Raw genomic sequence first — 19,555 nt, 5'->3', positions numbered from 1 at the left:
CCAAAACAAGTGTTGTGCGGAATATGAACTGGGCTTTCCAGTAAGTCAGCCCCTTCTTTGTCTGCAGGGTGAGCCAAGTCTTCCTCCCAGTAGCGGCGCAAGGGTGTGAGCTGCTGCGCAGTATGGATTCGTAGTGAGCTCGCAAACCAATGGATGAGATGTTTGTCCAGTCCCATTCCATGAGACACTGTATGGTGGGATGTGTCGGATGTTCATGTGTCATGTCGCCACACTTGCGCCCTAATGTTGCAATCAGACAGTTATAGAAGAGAAAATGGCCTAGAGGCAAGCCACGTCCTCTATCAGAGACTCGTATGGGATGAGGAAACCACCATAGTCAAGGTCCCCCAGGGTATGGATATCAGCTGCAAGCCAGGCGGTGAGTTCTGCTGATGATGTGATGTTGTGTCCTCTAGGTGTACCAAGCAGGACTACTGCCCATGCATAGGGAGTCAGTGACTGTGTAAGGTAAAGGCATCAGCGATAGCAGAGGCATGCCACCTCCAGAAGCAGAGAGTCAGGCTGCGCAGCCCTAGCACATAGGTGGAACAATAGGAGAATAGAGGATAGCGTCGCTGTGGTGTTGGCTAGCTACAGACTCCCGAACCATTTAGCCACGCATTGGAGTTGAGAAGCAAGGTAGTACTGTTTGAGATTTGGCACTGCGAGCCTGCCTTGGTCTGTTGATTCAGAAAAGGGGGGTGGTGATGAACAGAGTGTCTGAATTAAGCAGACCACTCTTACCCAGTCCAAAGATCAGGGCTTGATCCATCACCGTTATTTAGCTCACTGCCCCATCCCAGCTCAGAACCTGGCTATATGCAAATTAGTCTGTCCCTGGCCCAGTGCATCATGGGAACAGGGCAGACCAAACTACCAAGCCAATTCTTCACCAGAAAGGAGACAAGCTTCCGGGGACCGGTTTCTGCCATTCCAGGCGTCGTCGGCCCGGCTTGCTTGAATCCTGATGGAGCAGTGAGCAAGGGACTCATGTCTGAGTATACCCTTCCACGCTTATGGTGGACAAAATGATTCAGAAAAGGGGGGTGGTGATGAACAGAGTGTCTGAATTAAGCAGACCACTCTTACCCAGTCCAAAGATCAGGGCTTGATCCATCACCGTTATTTAGCTCACTGCCCCATCCCAGCTCAGAACCTGGCTATATGCAAATTAGTCTGTCCCTGGCCCAGTGCATCATGGGAACAGGGCAGACCAAACTACCAAGCCAATTCTTCACCAGAAAGGAGACAAGCTTCCGGGGACCGGTTTCTGCCATTCCAGGCGTCGTCGGCCCGGCTTGCTTGAATCCTGATGGAGCAGTGAGCAAGGGACTCATGTCTGAGTATACCCTTCCACGCTTATGGTGGACAAAATGATTCAGAAAAGGGGGGTGGTGATGAACAGAGTGTCTGAATTAAGCAGACCACTCTTACCCAGTCCAAAGATCAGGGCTTGATCCATCACCGTTCATCACCACCCCCTTTTCTGAATCATTTTGTCCACCATAAGCGTGGAAGGGTATACTCAGATGTGAGTCCCTTGCTCATTGCACCATCAGGATTCAAGCAAGCCGGGCCGACGACGCCTGAAATGGCAGAAACCGGTCCCCGGAAGCTTGTTTCCTTCCCAGTATAAGAATTGGCTTGGTAGTTTGGTTTGCCCTGTTCCCATCATGCACTGGGACAGGAACAGACTAATTTGCATATAGCCAAGTTCTGAGCTGGGATGGTGCAGTGAGCTAAAAAACGGTGATGGATCAAGCCCTGATCTTTGGACTGGGTAAGAGTGGTCTGCTTAATTCAGGCACTCTGTTCATCACCACCCCCTTTTCTGAATCATTTTGTCCACCATAAGCGTGGAAGGGTATACTCAGATGTGAGTCCCTTGCTCATTGCACCATCAGGATTCAAGCAAGCCGGGCCGACGACGCCTGAAATGGCAGAAACCGGTCCCCGGAAGCTTGTTTCCTTCCCAGTATAAGAATTGGCTTGGTAGTTTGGTTTGCCCTGTTCCCATCATGCACTGGGACAGGAACAGACTAATTTGCATATAGCCAAGTTCTGAGCTGGGATGGTGCAGTGAGCTAAAAAACGGTGATGGATCAAGCCCTGATCTTTGGACTGGGTAAGAGTGGTCTGCTTAATTCAGGCACTCTGTTCATCACCACCCCCTTTTCTGAATCATTTTGTCCACCATAAGCGTGGAAGGGTATACTCAGATGTGAGTCCCTTGCTCATTGCACCATCAGGATTCAAGCAAGCCGGGCCGACGACGCCTGAAATGGCAGAAACCGGTCCCCGGAAGCTTGTTTCCTTCCCAGTATAAGAATTGGCTTGGTAGTTTGGTTTGCCCTGTTCCCATCATGCACTGGGACAGGAACAGACTAATTTGCATATAGCCAAGTTCTGAGCTGGGATGGTGCAGTGAGCTAAAAAACGGTGATGGATCAAGCCCTGATCTTTGGACTGGGTAAGAGTGGTCTGCTTAATTCAGGCACTCTGTTCATCACCACCCCCTTTTCTGAATCATTTTGTCCACCATAAGCGTGGAAGGGTATACTCAGATGTGAGTCCCTTGCTCATTGCACCATCAGGATTCAAGCAAGCCGGGCCGACGACGCCTGAAATGGCAGAAACCGGTCCCCGGAAGCTTGTTTCCTTCCCAGTATAAGAATTGGCTTGGTAGTTTGGTTTGCCCTGTTCCCATCATGCACTGGGACAGGAACAGACTAATTTGCATATAGCCAAGTTCTGAGCTGGGATGGTGCAGTGAGCTAAAAAACGGTGATGGATCAAGCCCTGATCTTTGGACTGGGTAAGAGTGGTCTGCTTAATTCAGGCACTCTGTTCATCACCACCCCCTTTACTGCCTTGGTCTGTTAGCAACTAAAGTTTTGAGAGCGCTACTCTGCAGCGGGAATTGCTCCAAATTAATTCTCACATAAGCTTCTCAAAGGAACAAAAGAACAGGGTTGGGATGTATAAGGGAAGCTTAGCAAAATAATAAAGGAGGCGAGGGAGGACAATCATCTTCAGGGGGCTATGCGCCCTGCCACTGTTAATGGTAGCATTTGCCAAAATGCCATTCAGGACCTTAGGGTGGTGACAGCATATATGAGATTGCCATCAATTAGATCTATGGGTAATAGATATACCCTGACCCCTAGGTACCAGAATGTGGAGGGCTGCCAAGTTTTGGGGACCACATTGAAAGTAAAGTCTGGGTTAGGCTGTGTAGGTGTGAATGGGAACAGGCAAGATTTGGCACAGTCTACTTACAAGACGGAGAGATTAGCAAAGCGATTGAGTGTCAGAGCAAGTGTATCAGGTATCAAGTGCACTTTTCTGAGATAAAGAAGCAGGTCATCGGCATAAAGTGAGATCGAGTAGTACCATCGCCCAGAGGAATGCCTCAGCCCACCTCCTGCTCATGAATAACGACTGCTAGGGGATCTATTGCCAGCGAGAAGAGAAGAGGGGAAGTGGGAAGCCTTGGCGGATGCCTCTGTGTATGTCAATGGGTTCCGAGATAAGAGAGCCTGTTTTGACTGGATATATAGCAATTTGACCAATGGGAAAAATCATTTCCCAATGGTGTACTGTTGTAGCACTTCGGACAGAAAGAACCGCCTTAAGTTCAGGGATGTGTTACGGGCTGAATCAAACCCATGCTGGCCCAGGTGGAGGAGTGCCCGGACCGGAGACACCAGTCGGTCTGCTAGGATTTTGGCGAGTACCTTATAGTCTGTGTTAAGCAGAGCCAGGGTCTGTACGAGCCCAAAGCAGATGGGTCTCTGTTGGGCTTGGGCAAGGAGATGTGTAGAACTTCACGAAGGGATGCGGGGAGGTAAGAGGCCAAGAAGCCCTCCTCGTACAGAGTTTATAAATGAGGGGCAAGGAGTGGGGCATAGGCCATATAGAACTCAGGAGCCTGGGGTGAGGCGCTTATTGCCTCTTGTATTTTGAAGAGTGTGATATGTTCATTGAGTACCGTCTGCTGGTCCAACATACAAGGCAAGGGCACAGTGGAGAGGAAAGAACCAATGTCATTCGGGTGAATGGTGGAGACCAACTGGTAAAGCGAGGGGTAGTGGCATGTCAGTTTGTTATGTATGACATGGTGTGTGTAGAGTAGAGTATAAGCAGCCGAGCATAGCGTTGTGATGGGATGTCTCGGTTGGTCTTGGTGTATCAGCCATGCCAGCAGCCGTCCAGATCTGTCATCTGCAGCATGGGTACGAGCCGAACGGCATAGTGAAGACAGAACGGCCTCTCCAATAGGTAGGTGTGTTCAATATGTGCCTCCGCCAGGTGATGTAAATTCGACAGGTTGTGCACTGTTTGGGTTTCATAATCTATGAGGGTATGTTCTATGTCGGAGATATCTTTGTCAAACTGCCTGCGTATGTTCCAGTAGATCCCTAAACACTGGCCCCTGATGTCCGTCTTTATTGCATCCCACTGGATAAGGTCCTCAATTACGGTGCAGATGGAAGCACGGAAGGGAGGATCTTCTAACGCCGCTATTTGCAGTCTGCGGGTGGGGATGATGGAGAGGCCCTGTTCCTGCAGGTACTGGGGATTAAGGTCAGAGTGAGTGCGGCCTAATATAATCGCCATGTGTAATGGAGGGGAGTAGTCTGGTGGCCGATCAACCTATCTATCTGGATGCTCAGGTTTTGTGTGGCGAGGAAAGGAAGGAAAATACTCTAGTATTTGCGTTTCATGAGCACCAGATGTTGAAGAGCTGCCAGAGTTGAAGCCAGCCCCGTAGAGCATGGGCGTTGGATGTAGCGGACATACGAGGCAATGGAGGGCATGACTGATCAAGTTCAGTGTTCAGGACGCTTTTGAAATCCCCCCTGTTAGACATGGTACCCCACTCCATCGGGACAGTTTATCAGATAGGCTGCGAAGGAACGAGGATGGTAGGTGCATATATAATGCCTATACGCATCTAATGACCATTCAGGCGGCCCCTAACAAGCACATAGCGGCCTTCTCTGTCTACAACCACCTCATCAGCCGTGAAAGGGATGCCTGGCCTGACCCATACTGAGCATAAGAGGAGAAATTAGTGGCAAACACCTGGCCTCTCCATCACCTCTGAAGTATAATTGCTTCAGTGTGTGTTAAATGTGTTTCTTGTAAGAGCATTATATTGTTTTAGTCAAATGTTTTAATAAATTCCTGTGCACAGTTGGGACGTCATTAACCTACTCCTTACTGAATATGAGGACTTTTTCGGAGTGGCCAACCCTGACAATAGCATAGTACTTTACGAAACCTTTAAAAAATTAAGCTACACCAGATTAATTTGTAGTCCTGCAGTCTAAGGTACCAGAAAATGGATGTTTCAAGCATGCTCACAAGTGCTTTTCTGCACTCTTTACCTGACAATATTAAGGTGGTACTGCTGCTGTGTGGTATGTTCATAGCTGGCAAGCGTCCCTTAGGCAAATGTCTCACTTTAGATCAGTCTTTTTTTTTGTTTAAACTTTTTTATTAATATTTTTGCACATTTTTAAAACATACAATCAGAGCAGTGCTCATAAGCAAAAAGGAAGAAAAAGAAAAGTGATGGCCAATAGCATAATGTGCAGTACTTAATAGCAACAGAAGAAACAGGCGAGTAGTTCACGGCAATCACATAAAGTCATGGGTCAATACCCCTAGACACGGCGAATCAGTGCTGACGAGTCTCACCAGCGGGTGGCATGCAAACGGGCCAAAGATAGTGCAGTTTGAACTCAACTGGGGACATGGGGTACAACAAAATGAGGACAACATAAGCCAAGGAATGGAAACTGGAGTCGCTTAAGACCTGCTGCCGCATCTAGTGTGGATGGGGGAGCCAGAGCTGCCAGGGTCCAGAGGCGATGGAGTTCTGAAACAGGAGAGCTAAAGCAATCTGGAGGGCAGCACTACTCTACGCCTCTATCAGTGAGGGATGGATCCTGAGTGCAGGCCCCAGCTAAAGCATTCGAGTCCCCCACGTTAGTGACCACCTCCTGAAGCTTGGAAACCATTGTGTCCCATTGAGGCGCTATGGGAAATTTACGGATGCCGAGTAGGTCCTCCCTACACAGTGCCGGACCCTCCGCTTTAGCCCAATTAAGCAGGGATCGGCACCAGGCAAGTGGGTGGGGCGATAGAGAGGCTTTCCAGCGTCTAGTGATCAATCGCTTGGCCACTATTAGACCCAGTTCTAGAAATTGTATGGCAGCTCTATATTTTTGGTTTCTACTAAAAAGGTGCAATACATGGGCTTCCCAGTTAGGGGAAATGGTTCGGGGGTGCAAGTAGTCAAGGTGATTGTCACGTTGTTCCAGTAGTCAGTTAAGACCGGACAGTGCCAGAGCATATGGAGGATGTCAGCATCTAACTGCCGACAGCGGGGGCAAGCCGCATCTGCGTGGAGGAAATACCTGTTAATTTGGGCTGGAGTAAGGTAAGCCTGATGTTGCACGAGCAATTTAATTTGTTTGAACCGTTGATTACGCGGAATGTATGTCGGGCTACCTCGGACGGTAGGGTGACCAACCGTCCGTAAATTTCACGGACAGTCCGTAATTTTCACTTCCTGTCCGTTGTCCGTGACAACATCTTTAACGGACGCCATTTGTCCGTAATTTTGATGATCTTAGATTACAGCCAATGACGTTGGGTTGCAACTTCCAACCAATGATGGCTTGTTCTTCACTCTCTCTGTTCTTATTGGCGTTGATGCTTCAGGGACAATGAAAACAGCCTTAGATTGCTTTAGGCTCGGCAGAGCACACTTTCGTTCTTTCCTTTGGCGTTTACATTACAGGGCCAGACACCTGCATTTTTGGGAGAGTTGTGCAACCGACTTCCAGACCTTGAAGAACTGGACTAAAGTCAGCCACAGTCTTTATTACCCCCATGCAAACAACTTATCGAACGCTCGGTAAGTTGAAAAAATGTGCTTTTCATGATTCTTTCTTTTACGTGTATGTGCATTTATTTCCAGTTTATTGACATTTATCTGTTGTGTTCCCTCCCCGTTTCCCCTGGTTTACTCGTTCCTAAGCGCTCCCCACCTTTCTGGGGCCTCGTGACAGCGTATTGTTAGCTCCCAAGTCCCAACTCCTCCAATGGGCAGCATGACATTAAATATGAACTACCTTTTGTGGTGAGCGGAGGAGGTGGCGAGGAAGAGTTGTTAAATTAGAACAATTATTTATCTGGAGGTTCACAGAAAGTGTTGTTTTCCTCATCTCAGTTGCCGGGTGCCATGCCTCTTAGAGGTACAACAAAGTGGGGCGAGATGGTTTCAACCGAAAAAGCATGTTTGGAATACTTGTAAAAAAATGTTTACAGAGAATCGAGCATAAATTGACCGACATGTAGATGCTTGTTTCCTAAAAGTGTGTTGTACCTGTTGAGTGGTTCCACAAAGTCACTAACTTGGTAACTGGAACTTTGCATGCTGGGATAGTCAAGCCAATACTAATAGTATTAAAAGCATACATTAACATTACAGAACGCAAAGCTATGTTGGCTAAAAAGCCAAGGCACTGCCTAAAATTTTAGGACATTGGCAGAGTCCCTCAGGACGTGTGGTTACTTAGCACATTGCACAGGAAGAGTGAATTTTTTTAAATGTGAAGGTGTCACTGTGTGGAGTAGCAGGTGGATGTTTCATTGTCCTCCATAATTACTGTTCATGGGTAAGAAACCTACACATAGGATTTTGAAGCCACTTTACATTCATGTGTTTCCTTTCCTCACCCTGAGAACCTCATTACGAGCTGCCATTTCTTTTGGGAGGTTATATAATTGCAGATATTTACTGCATTTCCACAAACAATTTGTATTTTTGTATTTCATTTTTTTACAATGCACAACGTGTTCAAGGCAATTAGGAAAAAAACATGCAGGAATAACATTAAAATTAATTTACAAAAATCATAAAATATCATCATGAATGTTCAAATAAAACAATAGAACTCCCTTTGCTAAATGTGGACTTGGCAGTCATAAATGCTACAGAGCCTATGTTGGTAGTGATGATGCCAAGTCAGGTAGATTGTGGCACTGGCCTAGCGTATTGTTTACCGGCCTTTTCTACTGTTTCACTAGTACTGGATATCTCTTCATCTGCAGAGTCTGCAGCCCATGACATTAGCAATACCAGTGCATGCTTACATAGTTGTTGTATTATGCAACGGATGCATAAGTAATTTTTTTTACAAGGTTAAACATGAAAGAGGCTATTAATCTACCTTTCCTAAATCCTGAACTGCACGATAATGAGCTCTCCTTCATTATATCCACTGTGTTAATGTTGTTCTTTCATGGCTTCCATGCCAACAGTTTTATGTTGCCGCATATGGTTGGTGGGGTGACTATATTGATGCCCAAAGGTTTATTTTGTCTAGCATGCTGTCTCATTGTTCACTGTGGGGCTTATTTATGGGGAATTGGCGTAGGGCAGCGCTGCAAGTCTTCTTGCTGCACTGCCCTACGCAAATGTGAAAGGGCAAGAATGCATTCCTGTCCTTTCCCCCTGCGCCTGCTGAAAGGATATGAATGGGCTGCTTAATGCCAATACAGGAACTCTTCCGCCATGGTGCAAGGATTTCTGCATTGCATGTAGGATTGTTTTTGTGCAGGAAGGGGCACCTTCCGGCACAAAAGCAATCCAGAGAGGTGTTTTCTCTTTTTAGGTGTGCAGGACTCATGGAAAGATGAAAAAACAAGGCAAATAAAAATATTTCTCCTTGTTACGCCTTCTTTTTGGAGACGTAAGGTGATGGTGCTTTTCCAGGTTTACGTGATTAAGTAAATCTGGGGCACTGTCAAAACCCATGGGTGTTGCGTGGAAAAACCTACCACAAAGCCCATGGAACGCCTCCCTTGCGCAAAGTAAGGCAATGCAGCGACTTGCACTGTTTTGTCTTAGTCCATTTCTATGAGGCAATCTATCACACATACATCTCAGCTGTATGAGTTTCAGTTGAGAAGGTGAATGGGCAATATAGATGCTTTTACATTTTTTTTTCAGCTTGTCACAAATGCTATGTTTTCAAGAATAGAGGACAAATGTCAGGCTGTGTCTTCTGCCAAATTGCTGCTTATTCCTTTAACGTGGATTGGTGTTCTACCATTTTGCAGTCAAGGACAGAATGGAAAAGTTGACTAGTTGACAATCTTCTTGTGGTGATAAAAGATGTGAAAACAAAGGATGTAAAGCTGTCAATTTTTTTGTAACACACAAAAACTTTTAAATGCCTGTTGGCTGTAAATTAACTTTTTAGCCTAATATAAACTTACTTTGACTTGTAGTTATGCTTGTCTATTTATTTACTTATATACTATTGCGCAACCTCCTTTGTAGTGTTTGTAAAACATACCCTTTGTCCCACATTTTTGTCCTGAATTTTGACCTTCCGTCCTGAATTTTTGTCCTGAATTTTGACCCTTTGTCCTGAATTTTTACACTCACTGTCCTGAATTTTCACCCATGCCAGTTGGTCACCCTATCGGACGGTAGTCCACTCTCTATCGGTAAACTTCCTAACCAGGGCCCCCTCCCAGTGATGCCGAAGCTCACTTTAGATCAGCCTTGACCTATTACCAGACATCACATTGTTATGAGACTTGACATTTTGCTTTCAGGATTGTAACTATGGCTCAAAAACCCCAGCAGTAAAGGGTAGATGGAAAAAAAACCAAGAATTGCCTTCAGTATCACACATAACAATGGGGCAACTTGCAGCTAGGAATTTTGTTGGTAAGTAGAATTTCCTGTGTCATGTTTTCACTACTATTCCATATGCAAGGTGACCACTGTTTTCAAAGGTACCCGTCACCGCACATTGCAATGAATGTTTAAAGCCTGTTTTTCTTCTGCACTTAACCCGTGAATAATGATGGCTTGTTAGAAAAGGTGGCTGATGTATTACAGGGTTTTACCCAAACTGTCTCTGTTGGTAAATATAATATTACATATTGGCCAAGGTTCTTATGAGCCGGCCATTTCAACAGACAGTGGAAGAATTAAACACTGTCTAAAGATCAAATATGATGTTATTATTTCCAGATCCTCTACAGCAATAACATAATTAGCTCAGACCTAAAACAAGCATTTAATACAATAGAAATATGGTGGCTTAATGGTATTGTTGGTCTTAACAGACTACACTAGCAACCATTCACATTGTGCATATCACAAATGAAACTACTTTTTGGCTCACTCATAAGAATGCTGTTAGGGAATTCAGTGCAATGTTTTTCTTAAATCTTTCTAAGTTTATGTTTAAACATTAGCAATCAATTTAAATATTTCTCTATGTCAGCGTCCACTATAATGTATTAAACAAAAAAATAATACAAATGTTAAAAGCAGTTATAGATCAAATAAGAGTTACATCTCTACAGTCCATGTATTTTATGATTAAAGTTCATTCCTTCCATTTTTGGCTACTTTAGTAAAAACCGAACTCATGGTCCTCTGAATGTTCCACATCTAAACACAGACCTACCTAGCAGGAAAAGGAGCGTCAAGATTGTGAGATGCAGATAGAGCAAGAAAAGGAGTGTGCAACAAACCCTATGAGACAGACAGACCCATGGGAGGGGGTAATAGAGATACAAAGAGAAGACCAAGAAAGGGAAACACAGAGAGACCAAGAAAATAAAACATACAGAGGCTGATAAAAAAATGGAGATGTCCTGAATGGAAGAGGGAAGGTGAAGCAAGGGTAGAAGAAAGAGCAAAAATAGCAGATGAAACCGGGACAGTGGGAGAGAAAAGATTAAGGGCACACAAGAAAATGAAGTGGAAAAGGATGTGCCACCTGGCAGTTGGCTTTTAGTAGGAGAAGAAATGCCCCTGGAAGTTGGCTGTTAGTGGGATGAGAGGTGCTTAGTTTGGGGTTTAGAAGCTCCTCCCTGGCAGTGGGCTCCTACCGGGAGGGGAAGCAGTCCCTGGGCTCTTAGTGGGAAGGAAGGATCTTCCTTGCAGTGGGCTCTACAGCCTGTTGGTGCAATCTTCTTGGGAAGGCTCCCAGGAAGCGGGTTTACTGGAAGGGAGATGCTTGTTGGCAGTGGGTTCTTACAATGATGGGAGATGTTCCCTTGCAGAGATGGACACCCTTACCTGCATAATGTCGATGGCAATGACCTGTGTCTGCACCCACTCTACGTTGTTCACAAGCCAGTGCACGACCTCAGCACTGATGAAGCTGTATGGTGAGAGACCCTTGTGTTCAGACAGGAGTTGGATCCCGGTGCTGCGGCCCACAAAGTGATGACAGTGACAAGAGGGAGCAACGCAAGAAAAAGAAATGGCACAATTAGCAACCAACTGAAAAATGAGTGTCAATGTGATGTACACAGACAGCAAAGAAGGCAATGGAGCTGGAAATCCAAAGGGTTAAAACACTCAAACCCAGCGTCTACACAGAACAAGCACTTATAAATCAATCAATCAACAATCTTTATTCGGTATTGTACAAAACACCATAAAAGTACAGCTTAAAATACTAAAAATACATATAGTATTCGACTATACAGCGGGAAAAGAAAAAAAGCATGAAGAGAAAGGTACCGGGACATTCATTACAATTCATTATTCCCCCATCTGGTCCCCGCTCTCTCCAGTAAGACCTCTCGTTCCTCTAAGTTTGAATGCTAGTCTTAGAAAGCTCGTGATAGAGAGCAGGGTCAAGGGATTTTGGGCCATTTGTAAATATAAAAGGGCGGCCTTAGCATGCCTAAATTTGAGTTTCTTCAGCAGACTAATTAAATAAAGGCGCCTGGGCAGTAAGTAAAAAGGGCACAATAATACAAAATGAAGGGTGTCCTGCGGAGATCGTTGATTGCAGCCGCAGGGACCCTTTAGCTCAACAAAATTAGTAAAACCTGCCGGATCAGCTAATAAATAATGTAAAAGGTTGAGCCTAAAACGTGTTATTAAAAATCTATTTGGGCGTTGTAAATGAGGGCTAAGTACGGTTCCATTCCTTCATTCGACCTCACTAGGCCATAAGCTCTGACTGACTGTTTGCCCCATACCCTCTTTTCTCTGGAGGTAATTTTGTAAGTAATGAACCTCTTCTTCACACCGTCCTTATCCCGGCCTACCCTTCCGGTCGGGTTTGGGAAGAGATCTTGGGAGCCTATTTTTTCCAGAGCATCCTTGAGATACTTCAGCCAAGGAATGTCCATTCCCCTGTCCCTACCAAGGCAATCCATAATTATTTGCCGGGTCAGTGTTGCCTCCGGATTCTCCCAGATCTTTAACCATGCTAACAGGGGTCTGACCTGGAGCCTATCCTCTATAAAGGCCCCACTCAATTCTTCGTGCACAATATATGCGGGGACACCCTGTGGGACCTTGAGGAGCCTTCTCATATATTTGTTCTCCCCCACCTGCAAGTTATCAGAGTTGGCGATCCCCCAGAGTTCCGCACCATATAACACTTTGGAGCAGCAAACGGAGTTGTATAAATTCATCATTTGCTCCGGGGACCAGTGGCCCAGTCTACAGCCAAAATTCATGATTGCCCCTGTACTGGACACTAGCCTATTACAGCGCTCTTCAAGTAATGCTTTAAAATGTAGTTGCCCATGGATTGAAATGCCCAAGTAAGAGAAGGACTGCACCTTCTCTAATTTGTGGTCGCCTATTCTATAATTGAAACATCTCTGTTGTTTCAACCCTGTTTCCATTACATACGACTTGGTAAGATTTAGCAGACAGGTCTAATTTGTTCATAAAATCCACGAAGCCGTCTATTAATGTCTGTAGGCCCCGCGGAGTCCGAGCTAGCAATACCGCGTCGTCAGCATAAAGCAGAACAGGGATTGCTCTTCTGCCTACTCTGGATGAGTCCACATTTAGGCTTAAAAGGGCGTGGTCTAGGCCGTTTATATACAGCGAGAACAAGAATGGTGCCAAGATACATGCCTGTCACACACCACTAGTGCAGATGAAGTACTCAGTGCATACGCCCTCTAAATTGTACCTTACATTGGCCGAAGTGTTCCAGTGCAAGGCTTTTAAAATTTTTATAAGATCCTGGTCTTCCCCTAGATTCCTCAGTTGGGCCCACAGCTTCTCTCTATTAACGCAGTCAAATGCTGCGGTAAGGTCCATAAACGCTAAATAGACTGTTTCATTACTAGCAATGGTATATTTAGCCACCAGGAAGTATACGTTTATACATTGGTCTGTTGTGGATCTTTTGGCCCTAAATCCATACTCGACGTCAGTGATAATCTGTTGATCCTCAGTCCAGTTCATCAGACGGTTTAAAACGACTCGTCCCAGGACTTTGGCAGTGACATCTATAAGGGAGATGGAACGGTAACACTGGGGATTGTCTCTATTCCCCTTTTTAAAGATGGGCACTATTGTGGCCGTTGACCAAGAACGTGGGAGCCCCGTGGCTATAGCAGCATGTAATACTCTTGTTAAGATTGGGGCCCACAGGTCCACCTTGCTCAAAAAGAGGTCCGGCGGGATCCCATCCGGACCTGGTCCCTTGTTTTTAGTGAGGCCAATGATGCCTGCAGTGATCTCCTCTAGGGTGAATTCAAGTGTTACATTCCACCTCCCCGTCCCACCACCTTTAGACAGTGACTCGCTGTTCCTCCGATTATAAAGCCCTCTGAAGTGCTCCACCCACTGTCCCGGGAGAACATTGGAACCTATCTGTGGGCTATTTGCATCTTGGAAACAGGGATTATTAATTATCTTCCAAAAGGTAATTTTGTCTTTCCTTTCTGCAGCTCCTCTCAGGTCCTCCCAAGTTTGAATTTGGAGGGCCCTCTTCCGTCGCTTTAACGTCTGTTTATAGTTGAGCCTGAATTGCATCACCCTTTGTTTATCCCTTGAGCTCAGTCTTAGTGAGGCTCTTAACTTTCTCTGTGCAAGGGTACATGCACTGTCAAACCACCTGGGATCATTTTTGGGCTTGGCCTGTCCTGTCACTTTTAAAAGGCCATCTATTAGGCGACCCAAGCACTTATATATCACTCCCTCCATCCAGCACTTCTACATAAACCGCAACAGCAAGCACTAGTTTACCATTACTCTGCCACAAATTATTTATCATTCTTCAAACCACATTCCCTTCCACTTATACTTCCCCAGCACTCCTACCCTCTCTCTTACAGTCAACATTTTTGCACCACTCCTTGACCCCAAAGTCCTCCCCAACGTTATCTAGCCGAGCTCCTGTATGCTATTCAACATACATTAATATCTGTCAATATACCCTGAAGTCAAAGTCCCTAGTTTGCCACAGGGAGTATTTAAACACCATGCATGTCATCTTCTGCTCCTACATCATCCTCAACAGTCAGTATTCCCACACCTACTCCCATTTCCAACTCTACCAAACCACTCAAACAAATATGTCCTCTCTACACTTGTCCCCTCCCAAGCACTTATGCTCTGACTCCACATCCAGCACTACTGGACTATCTTCAAGATAGTGCTCATACCAAACCTGCTGAACCCACTGCTCCTACTCCATTCCCAGCAGCAACACTCCAACAGCATTTCCAGGAGGACAACTACACCACCCTCCCTTACGCTTGAACAATCCCAGCCCTGCTCAGCTGTGCTTCTGCGTACTACTCGTTAACTAGTATACCCAAACCACTTTCCAAGCAGAACTGCTGCAGGATCTTCTCCAACTACTACATCATCGACATACCAAAAGCACCTAGACCTTCCACAGCCAGTACCCCGCACCATTGTCCACAACCAGAGCGCCTACATCACCCATCCAAACAGTGCACATATGCTATCCTCCAAAGCCAACATTCCACACCATACCACATGGCAGGGGCTCTTACACTGCTCACCACAACCTAATCTGTGACCAGAGCGAATACAAATCCCTGCATCCAGCACTTTTGAACTATCCTCCAGACCCTGGTCCTGCTCCATCCTCCATAGCCAGCGCATCTACACCATTCTCCACAGCCAATGTTGTTGCAGCATCCACTCACACTCACCATCAATCATAGCCAGACACAGAACTGACCCATCCTCCTCAAACATCCAGTGCATTAACCACCACCACCCCTCACCAGCTAGCACTTCTACTACACCAGCACTCATCAACAAAACTTCTACTCCATCCCTAACTGGCCAAGGCCTGTACACCAACCTCAAAGACAATATTTCACACCATCATCCACAACCAGAACTCCGGACCATCTCTACCAGTCAGCATTCTGACACCATCTCCGCTGATCAGTGCTCCTGAACCATCCTCATTCCAGCCTGAGTTCCTACACCATCCACAACTGGCTTGCATTTTTACAGCATACATGAACATCACCCCCAGCACACTTCCACCAACTATGCTTCCCAACTCTCTTCTTCTGGCCTTAATTCTTAATCTTTAGCATAACTCCACACAACAAGGAATCCTTTACACCCTATGGGAATCTGCCTCCTCACTGTGGCTACTCTCCCCACATTCCCATCACAATCTAAACAGGCATAGCACACAATACATACGTTGGGTTTTTCATGGCTTCCAAGATTTCTGCCAGAGAAGAGGATGACGTTAAAGTGCTTGCATTTCCTGACACCTGCTGGGCACTGAAAGGGAAGAGAAAGAAACTTATAAATACATGTCAGGACAACAAACCAGTTACTGTGCATACCGCTGCTAGCGTAAGAAGGCACTTTGTGTTCCTTCTCTCTCACAACTATCGACTGCCATGCCCAGTTAAAGGAGTTCAAACCTAGCTGTCCAAAAATATCACCTCTCCAGACTGATTGGGGATCAAGATCCAGTGGTCATTTTCCATTACAAACACTGTGCCCTGTGGTTAGAAGGGAATTACCTTCTCATTCACTTCCAGGGACTTCCCTGTGCACATATATTTGGTTTGTCGAGGTGTCTAGCTATTTACCTTCAGCTTTCAACCATGAAAACATTTTAGATGCAAGCTGGCACCCTGGAAACCTTTTCACAACCCAATCACAGCACAGGGGCCACCACTTATAGCCAAGGATTCCCACTATGCTTCTCAGGCGTGCCAACACTAAGCAGATAAATGGTGATGTATGTTAAACTACAAATCCTTCACTTCCCTGAATGTTCACAGCCAGTAGGCATAAGAAGTGGAAACAGGTGATAAGAATCCGTAGCAGGCAACAAAATGGTTACTTACCTGTAGTTTTACAGGATGGAGAATTTTCTGTATTCACATGCTGTGCATTATTCTGCCATCTAGTGGTTAGGTGCAGACTATTTCTCCTTTCGTTCATGTTTTTTCTTTTTTTTTATGGGTGTATCCAACACCATTTGGTGGTATGTCCCCCAGATATGCCCCCCTGCAAGCCCATGTGAGCAGCCCCATCTTTAGATTCTTTTTTACCCTTTGCAACCAAGTGTCCATGTTTGCTGGGGGCTTCCTGTTTTGTTGACTGCTAGATATTCAGCCCCCCCATAGTCTATTTTTAAGGCAACTCTTTTCTGGCAAGTTGGGAGGCTCGCATGTGAAACCCGAAAATTCTCTCACCTGCAAAACTACACCTATAGGTGAGTAACTATTTTTTGTAGCATGAATCATTTCTGGATTCACGTTAGGGTGACCAACTGGCATAGGTGCAAATTCAGGATAGTGAGTGTAAAAATTCAGGTAAAGGGTCAACATTCAGGACAAAATTCAGGGCAGATGGTCAAAATTCAGAACAGAAATTTGGGACACAAGGTACGTTTTCAGACACTTCAGAGGAGGTCGTACAATAGTGTATAAGTAGGTAAATAGACAACCAACATAAGTACACATCAAAATGACTTTAGATTAAGTTGAAACAATCATGCACCTCACCGTTTTGGTATGTGCACAGCTTTGAGCAACTGTGCAGGTCTTTGTGTGGTATTTCATATGATATTTTGGTTACAGTTTAGGGCTCCTTTAAAGTGATGTCCCACCCACACTGCAAGGGATGCAGAGGCCTTCAGCCTTCATTACACCCCTTCACTAAAGACCTCTCTCTGCACAGATTCCCTCACTATCAACCTCCCATGGTGCCCCTCATCTCTATATAAACGCTCCCTCATATGTATGTCATTTATTTTACAGTGCTGCTCTGCCCAATGTAGGGCGTTGAACGATTTAGCTCACACACTTATTGTTCAGAGACAATGACTCATATAAGTATGTAAATCAATATATAGGAAATGTTACTTAAGACAAGGAGGGCTACAAGATGTAGGAGTCACATGGCATCCATATTGGTAGGTACTATATACTGGGCCACAGGTATTATGCAGCAGGGAGGGCCAAATTATGCTGCAGGGTTGACTACATTATTGCGTAATGCTACAAATTTTGTCATGGTATAACCATATTATTTTCTCATTTTTGCACATTTTAACACTTTCTGGTCATAGGTTGCACCTCATTAGTACCCGTATAACACCCAAATATAGTAATATGCAAAGGAAAGTGACCAGTCAACCTTTATGAAGGGCCTTTGCAACACTTCACTGCCTTTTTTTGTGTGTTTTATAGAGCGCGAACTTGACCCGTGAGGGTATCAGAGCGCTTTACATGGTATACAGAGATGAACAAACAAAGTTTAAAGTGCAGAAAAATACAAAATTATACAAAAGGTTGGCTGGGGGCAGGGGTGTTGAGAACGGGGGGAAGGGGGATACAAGTGAATGATTACAATCATAGTTAGAGTCAGTAAAAACAGAGGCCGCACATATTCTCTGCGGGGATAATTGATGATCTGGGGAGGAAGCGGTAGTCTTAGATTCATCAGGCATAATGTGGTAGATGAGGGCAAGCCTTAGATGAAGAATTTACCCATGAGGAAGGTTTTGGCCTCCTTCTTGAAGCGTGCAAGAGAAGGGATTATTCTGATGTCTGGTGGGAAAAGGGTACCAAATTCTTGGTGCCGCCCCGGTGAACGCCCTATTGTAGGTTCTTTTTTTCTGAAAAAAGGCAGATTGGAGTAAGAGGTTACTAGCGGACTGGGAATTCCTGCTTCCTCTAGATACCACTAGTTTCTGTGCCAGATAGGCAGGGGAGTTTGGGTATAGAGCCTTGTGTGTAATGCATGCCAATTTCAACTGGATTCTGGCTTCTCTGGGAGCCAGTTCAGCGCTTTCATATGTGGAGAGATGTGGTCGAATTTTCTGGTGCCAGTGAGTAGTCTGGCGGCCGCGTTGAGGCAGGCTTTTAGAGGTGCTAAAGAGATCTTGGGTAGTCCAGTAAGGGTGGAACATCCATATTCCAGTCTAGAGATGACTAGTGCTTGAACTGCCATTTTTAGGTCAGGAGCATTGATGAAAGGTTTCAGCTTCCAGGTGGAATCTGGCTGCTTTGGCTATCGAGTTAATGTGGTCTTGCATGTTCAGGTTACAGTCAAGGATTATGCCCAGGGATTTGGCAGAGTCTACAATGGTTGGCGGGCAGTTTAGGGCTGTGATGACCTTGATCCACATCTGAATCTCCGGGTTGGCTTTTGAAGGGAAGATTGGGAGAATTTCAGTTTTCTTTGCGTTGAGTTTGAGTTGGTTAGCGGCTAGCCATTGGACAGTCAGTTTCAGGGTCTCATTCAGGGAGAGGATCTCCTCGAGCGAAGAGATATTGATGTATATTTGGGTATTGGCCGCGTACATATGGTAAGAGATGGTGGCGGTGCGAAGAACTTCGGTGAGTGGCTCTAAGTAGATATTAAACAGGGTGGGGGACAGGGTTGAGCCTTGGGGGACTCCAACCGTGACCGGGGTGGGAGCTGAAAGGTTGCTGTTGATGAGGAATCTCTGAGAATGGTTATGGAGGAAGGACCTGAACCATTCTAGGACCACACCATCCAGACCCATTCTGAATTTAAGGCATTCAAGTAGTATGTCATGGTTGACCGTATCGAAGGCGGAGGATAGATCTAAGAGTATTAGAAGGCAGGTTTTGCCTTGGCATAGGGCTTGGAGGGCATCGTCCACAATGTGGAGCATAGTGGTTTCAGTGCTGTGCCCCGGTCTGAATCCAGATTGGAAGTCACATTGAGTAGGTGGAAGTTGTTGATGTGTTGGTTAATAGCGGGATATTGAAGATAGGTCTGAAATTGTCAGGAGAGGCTGGGTTTTAGTTATTTTTTAAACATTCGAGGTAGAAACTTTTTTAAAATTAGAATCTTCAGATATATACAGCCAATGATGGATTATGTGGCACATGTGGCAAATTCATAATCATGCGGAAACTGTTAAAGCCGCACAATTGCATAATTCCAGTGACCCTGAAATACTAACTGAGGATATAACACATAACATAGTTGTCTTTACAATTCTTGCACAAATGAATACTTTGCACTGCATGTTACACTTTGTGCTTTACAAGAGGTGTATTATGCCTCTATGCTTCTTTATGACGAGTCAAAACCGGGATTAGTGAAAACTCAGATCTCTCCAAGAGATACATTAATCACTTGAGTTAAGGGAGTTTCAGGGGACTATGTGACTTATTGCGAATGAAATTCATTGTGTTTAAAACTTCAATAAAACTTGATTATCAAAAGAAAAATCACTTGAGTTAA

The 19,555-nt window shown here is 45.3% G+C and overlaps 1 protein-coding gene across 14 annotated transcripts in view; it reads right to left on the bottom strand.

Annotated features, from left to right (window-relative positions):
* Window positions 1–19,555, bottom strand: part of DEPDC5 (DEP domain containing 5, GATOR1 subcomplex subunit) — a 578,923-nt gene that overhangs the window by 181,712 nt on the left and 377,656 nt on the right. For all 14 annotated transcript variants that reach the window (XM_078667736.1, XM_078667740.1, XM_078667744.1 and 11 more), the window contains 2 exons: window positions 15,512–15,595; window positions 11,129–11,261 (listed from right to left, as the gene is read on the bottom strand). In XM_078667736.1, the coding sequence (XP_078523862.1) occupies window positions 11,129–11,261; window positions 15,512–15,595 (217 nt within the window). The remainder of the gene's footprint in view (window positions 1–11,128; window positions 11,262–15,511; window positions 15,596–19,555) is intronic.

The sequence above is a fragment of the Lissotriton helveticus genome, chromosome 11 (assembly GCF_964261635.1).
Source record: "Lissotriton helveticus chromosome 11, aLisHel1.1, whole genome shotgun sequence".
In the NCBI taxonomy this organism is placed as follows: Eukaryota; Metazoa; Chordata; class Amphibia; order Caudata; family Salamandridae; genus Lissotriton; species Lissotriton helveticus.
This window is presented reverse-complemented; position numbering and strand designations above follow the sequence as displayed.